This window comes from Anabrus simplex, chromosome 1, assembly GCF_040414725.1.
Source record: "Anabrus simplex isolate iqAnaSimp1 chromosome 1, ASM4041472v1, whole genome shotgun sequence".
Lineage (NCBI taxonomy): Eukaryota > Metazoa > Arthropoda > Insecta > Orthoptera > Tettigoniidae > Anabrus > Anabrus simplex.
In genome coordinates this window covers 1,724,488,297-1,724,503,314 of record NC_090265.1, presented here as the reverse complement: position 1 = coordinate 1,724,503,314, position 15,018 = coordinate 1,724,488,297, and the positions used below count along the sequence as shown (strand labels likewise).

The following is a 15,018-nucleotide window of genomic DNA, read 5'->3' as shown; positions in this document are numbered from 1 at the left end:
TGCAAGTTTGAAAACTGTGTGGTCACGTCACGATGGCAATGTCGGAAACGGGAAGTTTACCTTTGCTTAAGAAGAGAAAGTAACTACTTCACTGCTTTCCACAGTGAGATGAAAGATGCAAACAGCAACTCGAAGTACATACTTATAACCTTTCAGCCTGCTTGTACTCAAAGATTATTTTATGTTGCAACCATTGAGTACTTTTGTCCACAAATGAGAACATGCATCTTGAAAACTATGAAATGTAAATGTAAAACAATTTCTGTGCAGTCTCCTTACCTTATTTTATTTTATGGTCAGAAAATAAAGTGACCGAAAGGGTAAGAGCTAATGAAAAATAGAGTGAAATATTAATTTAACAAATAACTAGAGATTATACCTAAAAGAAAAGAGAACAAAACAATTTAATCAAAAGATTAATAGTTCAATATTTTCTTTTTCAGGTATTTTCTGAAATTTATTTAATCATAAATTAATTACAACAGACTGAAGAACTGAGAGTGTTTACAATGTTTAGTATGATGTCAATATCTTACTGTATAGGTCTCTCACCTCTCCACCAGAAGAGCCCCCAACAGTCCGTGTAGTATTGTACGGATTCAGAGTTTGGCCGTAGACGTTGTTCCGTACCTCGATCCACATGTTGACTTCGGGAATATTGGTGACTGCAATGAGGATGGCGCCGGCCTCTTTCATTAATATCACCACATCAGCATCTTCATCGGCCAAAACCTGGCGTCGAGAAACCAGTCCCAACGTGTGCCGCAAACCTGCAAGAGAAAGCTTCATTACATTAGGAGTCCCTACTGGATACAAGTTTAACAAAAGGATGTGGAAGGTTCAAATGGATCACATCATGTAGAAAGGAACCAATGGACAATATAAGTAAACAAATTTAATAAACTACCAAATAAATGTTATAATATAGGTATCAGTTACTCACTGTTAAATAATACTATACACCATATCTCCGATAGAATATACACCATTGCCCCAAGTGTGTGTGGTGGACGGGTGTGAGGCAGTGAAGCGATAATAAAGGACATATGAACACAGGTCATCCCAAGTCCCGAGCTGCAATATATTGCTGTATCCTGAGCAGTATGGAGTCAATAAGACCTTGGAGAGTTTGGAGTGCTGAAGGGAGTTGTGCAGGTGTCTACCCATCACTCCCACACATGTTCAACAGGCTTAGGCAGGCTGCTGTTAAAATATAATTTCTTGGAGAACTCGCTGCCGGGCCCGTGGTGTAGGGGTAGTGTCCCTGCCTCTTACCCTAAGGCCCCGGGTTCAATTCCTGGCCAGGTGAGGGACTTTTACCTGGATCTGAGGGCTGATTCGAGGTCCACTCAGCCTACGTGATTAGAAATGACAAGCTATCTAACAGTGAGATAGCGGCCCCGGTCTAGAAAGCCAAGAATAACAGCCGAGAGGATTCGTCATGCTGACCACACGACACCTCGTAATCTGCAGGCCTTCAGGCTGAGCAGTGGTCGCTTGGAAGGCCAAGGCCCTTCAGGGCTGCAGTGCCATTGGGTTAGGTCATGAGAGCTCCTTAGAGATGCCTGCAGTGTCCTGCTGAACCACTGCATTTATAATGGTCACCATCAGAGGGACATACTGTCGAGCAGTCATTGTGACTTCAACAATCAACAATGCCCATTTCATGTCAAAGCCAACTACTCCCTAGAGAGAAATGCCTAAGGCTCTTGACAATACACACAGCAAAAGTTATTTATTTTATGTTGTGTCATCATCATCTTCAACCAGCACCAGTTTCCCGTGTGCAGTGAATGAGCACTCTCCATTTAATTCTGTCCATGTAGATGTCTTCTTCCATAACCAGCTGCAAATCTAGACTTCATCCAACTAGATCATTTCTAACCTGATCAGTTCATCTCTTCCTTGGCCGACCTTTTGATCTTTTGCCTTCGAGTTCCTTCTCAAACCACGCTCTAGCTGTTCTTTTTGGGTTCATTCTTTTGAGAGGCCAAATCATTTCAGCCTGGCTTCGACACAGATCTCACTAAGGGTTCTTTTCACTTGGACAAGATGATGATCTCGTTGTTTCTTATTTTATCCCTTCTTGTTTCCTGAATCATAGTTCTTAAGAACTTCATTTCCACTGCTTGTAGCCTGCTTATATTTCTGTTGGTTTGGATGCAGGTTTCTTTACTGTATGCGGTAACTGGTACAAAGAAGCTCCTGTAGAGTGTTAATTTTGATCTTAATGGAACTTGCTTATCCCAAAGTTTTCTCACAAGATGATAAAACTGTGCTCCATTCTGTACTCTACTAGTGATTTCTGCAGATGGTCAGCTATCTGTTGTTACTACACTGCCAAGATAACAGAACTGATGTACTATCCCCAGGATAGATTGCTCCCAATACAACATCCTGGAGTGTACAAAATTCCTTTTACCTGTGAAAGTGGTAATGAATTATTAACATTAATATTAATGAGAAGAAAAAATGGAGGATGGAGGAGGTTAGACCTTTTGAAGAGATCCCATGAAAATTATCCAGAATAATAAGTTTGCATTCTTGGATCATATTTAGTCCTTAGAAAAAAAAAAGGAGCCACACACAAGACAATCTCAACTTCTGCTTTTTTTCTAATATTCAGGGCACTGAAAAGCAAGCCTAAAACTTTTAATTACAGTCAATTTTGAGCTCTAGACTAGGTGTGTGATGATCTTAAGTAGCTCAAATTTGCAACAATATTACAGAAATTTACCTCCAAAGCACTCATGTTACATCACACAAAGAAATCTCACCTTTGCAAGCAGTGCTGTCCTTAGTGGTGAAGGGTACACCCAAGAAAGGCTTCTTTTGCTTGATTTGCTCAACAGATAGAGAGCCAGATTCTAGAAGCTTATCAACCTCTTTAGCTTCCTGAATTGCTAGAACAAATCTATTGTCAACCACAGCATTTAGAACTGTATTCACCTCTTTAATCCTGTCCACAAAGGCTTGAACCACTACAACAGCACTCACCTGTAAAATAAGTTTAACAGAGTGTTACAGTACCATCTGGAAAGCAAAACATCATTATGAACATGCAGCTGTGTGCTGTCACTAGTGTTAGGAAGTTTATGACCTAAAGAAGTACAAAAAGTGCAAACAAGTATGTCCTAAAAAGTAGCTAAATATGACCTTAAAAAAATGTAAAATATCACTTAAGAATTTTAGCGATAGGTAGCAAGTATGAAAGTATTACTAACATTAAACGTGTTAAAAAGTGATTAGCGACAATACAGCAGACAAAACTGACAGAGCTACAGAAGGTACATTAAAACTTTAAACATTCAAAGCATAGCCCTGAGGCGCAGTTATCCTAATGATGTACCCTCGTATAGTATCTCTTTCTCATAATCACACATATCTTCTAAACCTGCTACCTATCAGTTTCGAGAAAAAAAGGAAAATACATCCTACTACAGTATTTTCAAATTCCTGTGCTTGAAACTCAATGCAGATAACATGTATCTTGTTAAAAACAACTCAATTTAAAAACAAATGCTCAAAATCAAATCAAATATGACCTTGTATCATCAAAATGACCAAAATATGACCAAAACAATGAAAATGGCCAAAATATGCATTTATATGCAACATAAAATTCCTTTAACGGGGTCAGGGACCCACTATTCACGGTTATTTTTCAGATTTCAGATAAAATGAGCTCAGGAAAGAAATATGACTTTTTTTGTAACTCCTGAACCTTAGTTTTAAAAAATGACCACTTTGTTTAAGATACGAATTTCTCCACATGGCTTTATGATCCTAAGTAAGCAGAATATATACTATATAATCAGCCCTAATCTCTGCTGTCTAAAGCACACAAGTAACAAACTGTGGACCTTCTGAAATGAGCACATAGAAGCGAACTGTCTTTATGGGCTGTCCACAGCTTGACAAACTGAGTCGTTCTCTGCAGTTTCCTCATTTGTGCTAACAAAACATAATATTAGCCTAATATTAGCAACATCCATGTTGATGTTTTGATGGCCGAATCTCCTACCACATACTATTTTAAGTTCTATTATAAATGATACAGAAGTATTTATCTTGACGTATTCATTTTAATAAAATAGGTTTATAGAGCATGAAATTCAGTTTATGTTACCAACATCTCATTTCTGTTAGTGTGTTTTATGTAACAGAATTATCTACAGTTAACTGCTCCAAATTAATCTTGTCCATGACTGTGAAATAAAGTCACAAGTTTTATTAAATTATTCACTCCACTTTGCTCCATTGCCAGATGGTCAAATGGGGACATATACTGTTGTTGTTTTCATAAAGAATATTATGCTGTAAGAGCTATGCACATTATGTCAACTGTGGGTGTGTGTCATCTCAGAAATATACAGTTGCTCCTAAATATTCATTTTCAATTTTATCATTAAGCATGTGTTATAGATCTATTAATTGAACTCTGTATATTTCTAGTGTTTTTAAAATGTTCAGTTTTATCTCTTTTGGATGTGTGTGTAAAACGATCAGAGAATTCTATACATTTGATACTTCAAGTCCTGTCATGTAGATGTGCAGCAACTGCTGATTTATTATGCTTATGCAGCTGAAGTGCCACCAAGTGTTCTTGAGATCTGATGTCAAATCATCTTCCAGTTTGTCCACTGTAAGAACCTTCACAGTTTTTACAGGTGATTTTATATGTACCAGTCTGTTTGAATTTATCTTTTATTTTTTCAATTTATTTTACGTCGCACTGACATAGGTAGGTCTTATGGTAAAAATGGGATAGGAGTGGGAAGGAAGCGACCGTGGCCTTAAGGTACAGCCCCAACATTTGCCCAGTGTAAAAATGGGAAACCATGGAAAACCATCTTCAGGACTGCCAGCAGTGAGGTTTGAACCCACTAACTCCCGAATGCCAGCTGATAGGTACGTGACTCAAACCGCACGGCCACCTGCTTGGTTTGAATTTATCTCATGTATTGACTGAATGTGGTACAGCCCACCTGGTGGCTATGATCCTTAAGGCATTGAAGTCTAAAAGGTCTGACACCGTGGTTAGCTGGTTCAGGCTCCTACTGGTCAAAGAAAGTTTCACCATCAGAATGTTGGCCGGTAGGGTAGGGGAGGTGGTGGTATACAATTTCTAATCACTTGATTGTGCACCAAAAGCCTGGATTAAATTCCAAACCTCTCCGCAGTACTTATATGGAGTGCAGGCATATGACGCTGTTGATGGTGATTCGTCCGTCAGATGGTGAAGTTAGGCCTTGATCAGACCCTTTGCTGCTATTAGAGAGGAGTAGGTTATGTGCTGGTACCAAGTTTCACCCTCTCCCTTCCTATTATCATATATCACGTCATTCATTTCATTAACTCCTCTGATGACAATGACGTCAGGAAGGGCATCCAGCAGAGGTGCCAACTTTGAAGTGGATTATCAGTAATCGCCCTCCGCCCCCGAGACAAATTTCGAGTCAAGTTCAAAGCATGCTCCTTCCTTCTTGATAATGACACCCCTTTTGCCCTTCCCTCTAGCAATCTATCCAAAAGTATATCATATTACACAATAACATTTGCACGCAACCTGTTGGTTCTGTGATAAAACATTCCTTGTAGCTTGTTTCTCATGCAGCAGCTGCTTTTCAGTGTAGTTTTTCTTGAAGCATCCTTCCGACTGTGATGACACTTTCGTTTTCTGAACCATAAGCGATACCAGTGTAGATGTGCTTAATGTAGGCCTCACTTCTTTCTCAATCTTTCTGTCAACTGTCAGGTAAACTTAACACTGCAAATACAACATTACTGAAGGATTTGTAGTGGAGAAGAGCAGCGCCTGGGCTCCTTCATTCACAATGAATTTTAAAACTCTTACGGGTAGCAAAAGGAAGTCACGATCGTATAAGTATCGTTGCCAACTCACAAGCATTGAAATAAAGACGATTTAGGAGAAAGGCTCGATAGGACTAAACATTATTCCTTTTCTTTTGTTTCCGTCGAAAATTATTTTTTTGTGATAATGTCAGCTTTTCCGTAATAATTTCACCTTTGACCGTAACTCCGTAATCGTGAGGTGAAATCCGTAATAATTACGGACAATCTGTAATAGTTGCCACCTCTGATCCAGTCATAAAAACCTGTCAGGAGAGATTCGTTTCACCTCATACCCGACCCCGTAGAGAAACAGGACAAGGGTTGGACTAAAAAACAAACATTGACTGAGTGTAGTAGGTTGTTTATAGCTGAGAAGCTGATGAGTATATTTTGCTTCTTGAGGCCCTGGCTATTTGGTGTGATGTTTTTCCAATGAATGGTGTGCTGTGATAGCTGTGATACTGCATGTCTTGTTTGTGATGCTCACTTTCTTGCCTTGATTTTCAACAGTTTTCTTCCTGATGTTTCTAAACATTTTATCTATCTTATATAGATTGTATCCATTATTTTTTGCTCATTTGCTTTATGAACTGAATTTGTTTAGTCCTACATTCATCAGGTAAAGGTAGTTTTAATACTCTATAAAATACAACTCGAAATGGTGCAATCTTTTTTTCTGTGAAATAGGTGACATGAGGAGTTGTTGTTTTTCTGTAAATGTTGAATTTGTGTGTATCATTTGTTATTTTACACAAATTAACAATACAGAAATATAAAAAAGACTCAACTCATTCTTTCCAGAAGCAAATAACGGAACAAAATGAAGAAAATCATCTACCTTCTCAAAGTAAGAGAGACTAAATATATGGTTAATGTGCACCCACAACCATCAATAATGTTCTCTCCACTTAAATTTCATAAATGAGGAGTCAGATCAAAAATTAGATGGATGGCTTTTCCGGCGTTTGCTCTATTAACCAGCGTTTCGTCCTAGGTCTGACACTAGACTCTTCAGAGTGGGATGTGTCAGACCCTACCCACTGACGCTGGGGTGTATGCAGTTATCAGACTGTGCTTCATAAATAAGCTTCTGATAAGTTCACCTGCATACACCCCAGCGTCAGTGGGTAGGGTCTGACACATCCCACTCTGAAGAGTCTAGTGTCAGGCCTAGGACGAAACGCTGGTTAATAGAGCAAACGCCGGAAAAGCCATCCATCTAATTTTTGATCTGATTTTTGATATGCTCTATTGGTGGAAAAGAATCTAATTCCCTCCATGGGAACTTAGAATTTCCATAAATGAGGAGTGTCTGTTCAAAAGGTGCTATTTCCACTTCCAAAAAATACATCAGTATTTCGTCCACATGCACTACAGTAGTTGAATATTATCGATTGCCATTAGCAATCCAGACAAGAAAGATATAATTCCTTGGAAGCTGTATCAAACCCGATCATCGGTACATTCTATGTACCTTTTATTTTATGTTTCTTGCGCTTTTCCCACAACTTTCTTAATCCTATAACCAGTAAATGTCACGATCATGACTTATTTCCGTGTAGCTTTACTGCTAGTCACGATTGCGATGCATTATGTCAGCGCTTACTAATCTCATGATAGCTCCTTTATTGTCAATGTATTGATCAGATATCATACAGCGCTTTCAAGAAGAAAGTCTGTTTTTACTGTAAAACATAGGTAATGTAATTTTGAATCATGGAGAAGGTTGGCATACGTGCGGGAAAAGAACATATTGCAGACAAGTCATCTTGTTTGTAGTGGTTGCCTAGCGAGTATTTCCATGGTATCTGCATCTAAAATGAATGAATTATCATGGAGCAGCAGTGGTGAAGTGCGACATTTTGAAAAGTGTTACCACACTCCTTCTAAGAGTATATCTATCTAAATCGTCCACACTGTCTTTATTCCAAGCATTTTTTGCTGAGGAAAATAGAATACATGGCCAACAGTACATTTTATTCATTTTTGCACAACCACATAACCAATCCAGATATATATACCACGAATCACTGTTGCACTGTTGCACCATCAAATGTCTCTGCTAATAACTTTTCACCACACTGAAATTCTTGTAACTTTCCAAAGGGATGTTTAGAAAGAGAAACAGCAGAATGGTCACCGCTTACATTACCGAATCTCAAAAATTTCTTGAATTTTGCCTTCGGGACTAACATATCTAAATACAGTACAGTTGAGAGATGTGCTCTGTTACAATAACGGTAATAACGGAAAATAAGTTTGCTTTTTTTGACCTCATCTTTAATATTGCTGGTCATAAAAAAAGCTATGGCGTCAATAATATCATTTTGAATGTTAGATGAAAGTCCTGAGAAAACTGTAGATGTTTCTAAGTGGTGCCGAAATGTCATCTTTCTTAGCAATTAATGTTAGTAACTCCCTGTAATTACCTCTGTTAACAGATTCTTCAGTTTCTTGATGACCATTGAAAGGTAATCCTTGCTTTGAAAGAAAACACACAGTCTCTATTAAGGTGCTGATAATATATCTGTTATTTTTACTAGCTCATTATGCTCATTATTTTCTTTCTGTGAGCTGTAATCTATTCTGGACCTTCCGAACTGAATCACATCAGCAACAGCGACAATGTGTGCTTGAGAAATCTCATAGCGTCTCTTTAAAACTCAAACTATATAAATTGTCCACACCGTCTTTATTCCAAGCATCCTTTCCTGAGTAAAATGGAACACACGGCCAATAATACAGTATATTAACTTTGCATAACCAAGTAACCAATCCAGATCTACGTACCATGAGTCATGAAAATATTCAATCAATACTGATCTGCATTTAGGGCAGTCGCCCAGGTGGCAGATTCCCTATCTGTTGCTTTCCTAGCCTTTTCCAAAATGATTTCAAAGAAATTGGAAATTTATTGAACATCTCCCTTGGTAAGTTATTCCAATCCCTAACTCCCCTTCCTATAAATGAATATTTGCCCCAGTTTGTCCTCTTGAATTCCAACTTTATCTTCATATTGTGATCATTCCTACTTTTATAGACGCCATTCAAACCTATTCGTCTACTAATGTCATTCCACGCCATCTCTCCGCTGACAGCTCGGAACATACCACTTATGATATAGATGTTGATTCCCATAGGGAATCTGAAATATTTGTCCTGAATGAGCAAATTTATAATACCAATATAAATGGTCCGTTATTGGACATTATAAATTTTCCAGCTAGCTCATTCTTGGTTGCCAGCGTTTCGCCCTCGTGTGCTAGGGTGGGCTCATCAGTTGGTACCTAGCACACCTACCAATACGCTGGCTAGTGCATACCGTGGAGGCCACTGCGTAGGCTAACTGGAGCCACCGGCAGTGCCAATGCACTAAGAGACTTTGTCTCATCACTAAAAATTGATGCCTGCTTGGCCATCAGATGATATAGATGTTGATTCCCATAGGGAATCTGAAATATTTGTCCTGAATGAGCAAATTTATAATACCAATATAAATGGTCCGTTATTGGACATTATAAATTTTCCAGCTAGCTCATTCTTGGTTGCCAGCGTTTCGCCCTCGTGTGCTAGGGTGGGCTCATCAGTTGGTACCTAGCACACCTACCAATACGCTGGCTAGTGCATACCGTGGAGGCCACTGCGTAGGCTAACTGGAGCCACCGGCAGTGCCAATGCACTAAGAGACTTTGTCTCATCACTAAAAATTGATGCCTGCTTGGCCATCAGATGATATAGATGTTGATTCCCATAGGGAATCTGAAATATTTGTCCTGAATGAGCAAATTTATAATACCAATATAAATGGTCCGTTATTGGACATTATAAATTTTCCAGCTAGCTCATTCTTGGTTGCCAGCGTTTCACCCTCGTGTGCTAGGGTGGGCTCATCAGTTGGTACCTAGCACACCTACCAATACGCTGGCTAGTGCAAGAATGAGCTAGCTGGAAAATTTATAATGTCCAATAACGGACCATTTATATTGGTATTATAAATTTGCTCATTCAGGACAAATATTTCAGATTCCCTATGGGAATCAACATCTATATCATCTGATGGCCAAGCAGGCATCAATTTTTAGTGATGAGACAAAGTCTCTTAGTGCATTGGCACTGCCGGTGGCTCCAGTTAGCCTACGCAGTGGCCTCCACGGTATGCACTAGCCAGCGTATTGGTAGGTGTGCTAGGTACCAACTGATGAGCCCACCCTAGCACACGAGGGCGAAACGCTGGCAACCAAGAATGAGCTAGCTGGAAAATTTATAATGTCCAATAACGGACCATTTATATTGGTATTATAAATTTGCTCATTCAGGACAAATATTTCAGATTCCCTATGGGAATCAACATCTATATCATCTGATGGCCAAGCAGGCATCAATTTTTAGTGATGAGACAAAGTCTCTTAGTGCATTGGCACTGCCGGTGGCTCCAGTTAGCCTACGCAGTGGCCTCCACGGTATGCACTAGCCAGCGTATTGGTAGGTGTGCTAGGTACCAACTGATGAGCCCACCCTAGCACACGAGGGCGAAACGCTGGCAACCAAGAATGAGCTAGCTGGAAAATTTATAATGTCCAATAACGGACCATTTATATTGGTATTATAAATTTGCTCATTCAGGACAAATATTTCAGATTCCCTATGGGAATCAACATCTATATCATCTGATGGCCAAGCAGGCATCAATTTTTAGTGATGAGACAAAGTCTCTTAGTGCATTGGCACTGCCGGTGGCTCCAGTTAGCCTACGCAGTGGCCTCCACGGTATGCACTAGCCAGCGTATTGGTAGGTGTGCTAGGTACCAACTGATGAGCCCACCCTAGCACACGAGGGCGAAACACTGGCAACCAAGAATGAGCTAGCTGGAAAATTTATAATGTCCAATAACGGACCATTTATATTGGTATTACATACCACTTAGTCGAGCAGCTCTTCTTCTTTCTCTCAATTCTTCCCAACCCAAACATTGCAACATTTTTGTAACGCTACTCTTTTGTCGGAAATCACCCAGAACAAATCGAGCTGCTTTTCTTTGGATTTTTTCCAGTTCTTGAATCAGGTAATCCTGGTGAGGGTCCCATACACTGGAACCATACTCTAGTTGGGGTCTTACCAGAGACTTATATGCACTCTCCTTTACATCCTTACTACAACCCCTAAACACCCTCATAACCATGTGCAGAGATCGGTACCCTTTATTTACAATCCCATTTATGTGATTACCCCAGTGAAGATCTTTCCTTATATTAACACCTAGATACTTACAATGATCCCCAAAAGGAACTTTCACCCCATCAACGCAGTAATTAAAACTGAGAGGACTTTTCCTATTTGTAAAACTCACAACCTGACTTTTAGCCCCATTTATCAACATACCATTGCCTGCTGTCCATCTCACAATATTTTCGAGGTCACGTTGCAGTTGCTCACAATCTTGTAACTTATTTATCACTCTATAGAGAATAACATCATCCGCAAAAAGCCTTAGCTCCGATTCCACTCCTTTACTCATATCATTTATATATATAAGAAAACATAAAGGTCCGATAACACTGCCCTGAGGAACTCCCCTCTCAACTATTACAGGGTCAGACAAAGCTTCACCTACTCTAACTCTCTGAGATCTATTTTCTAGAAATATAGCAACCCATTCAGTCACTCTTTTGTCTAGTCCAATTGCACTTATCTTTGCCAGTAGTCTCCCATGATCCACCCTATCAAATGCTTTAGACATGTCAATCGCGATACAGTCCATTTGACCTCCAGAATCCAAGATATCTGCTATATCTTGCTGGAATCCTACTAGTTGAGCTTCAGTGGAATAACCTTTCCTAAAACCGAATTGCCTTCTATCGAACCAGTTATTAATTTCACAAACATGTCTAATATAATCAGAAAGAATGCCTTCCCAAAGCTTACATACAATGCATGTCAAACTTACTGGCCTGTAATTTTCAGCTTTATTGCACTGTTCTTTTTGATTACTTGACTAAATTTTTAAGAAAAGGCGTAGGTCTACCTTTTTCAATTATGTTTTCATTTCTTCAAAAGTTCTTAACTAAAATGGTGTATTCATTAAGCTTTCTATTATACAGGAACATTCTGGGCCTGCCAACTCACTTATTTTCGAAGTGGAAGTGACAGCACTCATTTTAATGTTTAATGCGTTGTGCAGTTCTGTAGACTATCCTTACCTAACATAAATTCACACTTTAACAAGAAAAGTGTCATCTTATTATAATAGAAAACAATAACAATAATATATTAATGCAGTGTTGAGCACAGCGGAAAAGACAGTACAGCTCAGCACCGACGTTATAAGCTTTTGTTTCCACTTTCCATTGTGGTAACACGACTGCAGAACGAAGCAGGATACATCTTTGTGTCGAGGGGAGAGGTGCCTTGCTCGGCACAGGCACAGTGATACTCGCCTAGCTGTTAGAAGAGATTCAAAGCGGAACCACTACATGGAGTGGTACCTCTCGCTCAGCTTTGATGGTGACGATCTACTGCAATAGAGTTCTCGTGGCACATCCAGGTGAAGAAACAAGAATTTTAAATATTAGTATTAAAAGAATATTCGATCTTTATTTTCAAATTGTTACCAGTGGTAACAGTGGATACTAGCACACTTCGCCACTATGGAGGAGTGATATTCGTGGCTGTCTATTTGATTTAGAAGGTGAAGAAGATAGTGAAGTCGTTCTGGAAGAAGGAAATTATGATTCTGACATCAGCTGGTACACCTCCAAGGAAAGAAACTATGCTTGAAACATAACAAGACTAGAATCGAACACTGCACTCGATGTCGTTAACCTTAACATGTGATCAGAACATTGATTGATGTGTTCAGATCACTAAACAAGTAGAACCGAACACTGTACAACATGTCAGGGGATACCTTTGTTCTAAGAAAATTAGATTGAAACTACAGAAAAAAATCATGCAGCCACTTCTGGTGCCCAGGATAAATTAGAACATTACTGGAGACCTATGAAGGCAGGAAGAAAGAGAAGCCACCCTGAAGATGCCAAGGATGAGTACGACTAAGCATTCTGTAAAAAAACATATCAGATGTAAGGCTTTTCAGGTGTTTGCTCTATTAACCAGCGACGCAAACACCTGAAAAGCCTTACATCTGATATGTTTTTGACATGCTCTATTGGTGAAAAATATCTAATTCCCTCCATGGGAATTTAGAATTTTCCATTAAGCATTCTGTGTTTTGGAGTGATGTGCACGTATTATAAAAAAGGACTGAAGTCTGAGAAGTTTCAGTTCTTTTTTATTTTCTCTCTCTCTCTCTCTCTTACCTTTACAAAAGTTCTAGATAGCAAAAAGTGTATATATTATTGATAAGCATGAAATGTTGAACCTTTTGTATATAACATAACAGTGATATAGCTATTTTTATTACCTGTGTGTTGCCTAGAACTTCATGGACTATTTAGACTTTTGTCTTTTGTGTGAAATATTTCATTAATACACCCTTAAGGCACTAAATTGCTGAGTTTGATTTCTTACTGTTCTTTTCTGAATAAAACGACATGTAATACTTAATTATTAGTCAATTATTCTCTTTTGCGTGATTTTATGAAAAGTTGCTTGCAAAACTTCCAGAAATGCTAAGCAGCTGGAGGTAATATAGTCACCGATTGCAGAGTTACGGTAGAAATAGCACCTTTTGAACAGACACTCCTCATATCTGGTGACCCTAGCAGACCAATTGCAAACTCTAGGATAGGAATAGCCCAACATATAAACTAAACACGAAGCTGTTATTCATCTTAAAAAATATCCTATGCAATGGAAAATGACAGGATGATAAAAAAATACTGAATTTACTCAAGCTATAACAAATATTAGTTAGTCCGGCAATGAACTTTCAATGAATATTCATTTGGACTGGAAAGACAGAAAAGCAATACTAAACCTCTACATCAATCAAAGAATAAACATCGAAAGTAATGAAAAAGTATGCAAGGTGAGGATCAGGAAAGGAGTAAGACAGGGGTGTTCCTTATCGCCATTTCTATTTAATTGTACATCGAAGAGGCCATGAAAATGTTTAAATCAAAGACACCTGGCATTAAAATAAATGGAACAACTGTACACTGTATTAGATTTGCCGACGATATTGCACTTTTGGCTGACAATGAGAAAAACATGCAGATCATGCTCAACAAATTAACATCCATCTTAAAAGATTTCCAACTTAACATTAATGTAAGTAAAACAAATGTTATGGTTGTAAGCAAATCTAAAATGAAGCCAGAAGCACATCTCAGAATTGGAAATATTTTAATAAAACAGTTCACAAGTTCTGCTACTTAGGATCAGTTATTACCGATGACAACAGATGCACTGTGGAAATAAAAAGAAGAATTTCCCTGTGTAAGAAAGCCTTTGAGGAGAAGAAGCAGCTCTCAATTAATAAATCCTTGAACAAAATAAATTGTTTATCAAAACATTCATTTGGAGTGTGCTGCTACATGGCTGTGAAGGATGGACTCTCTGGAAGGAGGACGTGAAACAACTAGAGGCAGTGGAAATGTGGCTATGGAGGAAGATGACAAGAACTAGCTGGAATGAGAAGAAAACTAATGAAGCAGTGCTTAGAGAAATAAACACCCAGAGACATTTAATAACAACGATAAAAAGGAGAAAAGCGTCAGTTTTTGGTCACATTCTCCGGCATAATGACTTCATAAAGAACTTGTTCGAAGCAAGGTGATGGGAAAGAAAGGCAGAGGGAAACCACGGAAGATCATCATTGAAGAGGTTGTTGAGATGATGGGATGCCAAGGTTATGGAGAGATGAAAAGGATCGCAGAGAGAAGAGATCAATGGTTGCAGCAACAAGGCAAAGCCTTTAGATAATGATGATGGCAATGAACTCATCCCAATACTTTCCCTTTTTTTCTTTAACCACCCACTTCGCAAATAGTTTCTTGTTCTGGTAATGAATTTCATCTTCATGATGACTGATGGCTGTTTATTGTTATCTATCCTCTACTTTGCTGCATTTCTTTCTTTCACAGCAGTTTTCACCCTCTCATTCCATCATGGTGTTTCTCTCTCCCTGCATATTGCATTTGTCCTTCCACAGTGATTTGGCTTCTGAAACCAGGGTGTTGAATGAGAACCACTCTTCTTTC

At 38.8% G+C, this 15,018-nt stretch overlaps 1 protein-coding gene across 3 annotated transcripts in view; it reads right to left on the bottom strand.

Annotated features, from left to right (window-relative positions):
* LOC136882279 (fatty-acid amide hydrolase 2) overlaps positions 1–15,018 on the bottom strand; it is a 215,225-nt gene that overhangs the window by 107,849 nt on the left and 92,358 nt on the right. For all 3 annotated transcript variants that reach the window (XM_067154855.2, XM_067154837.2, XM_067154846.2), the window contains exons 3-4: positions 2,778–2,997; positions 553–770 (exon numbers count right to left, since the gene is read on the bottom strand). In XM_067154855.2, coding sequence (XP_067010956.2) covers positions 553–770; positions 2,778–2,997 — 438 coding nt within the window. The remainder of the gene's footprint in view (positions 1–552; positions 771–2,777; positions 2,998–15,018) is intronic.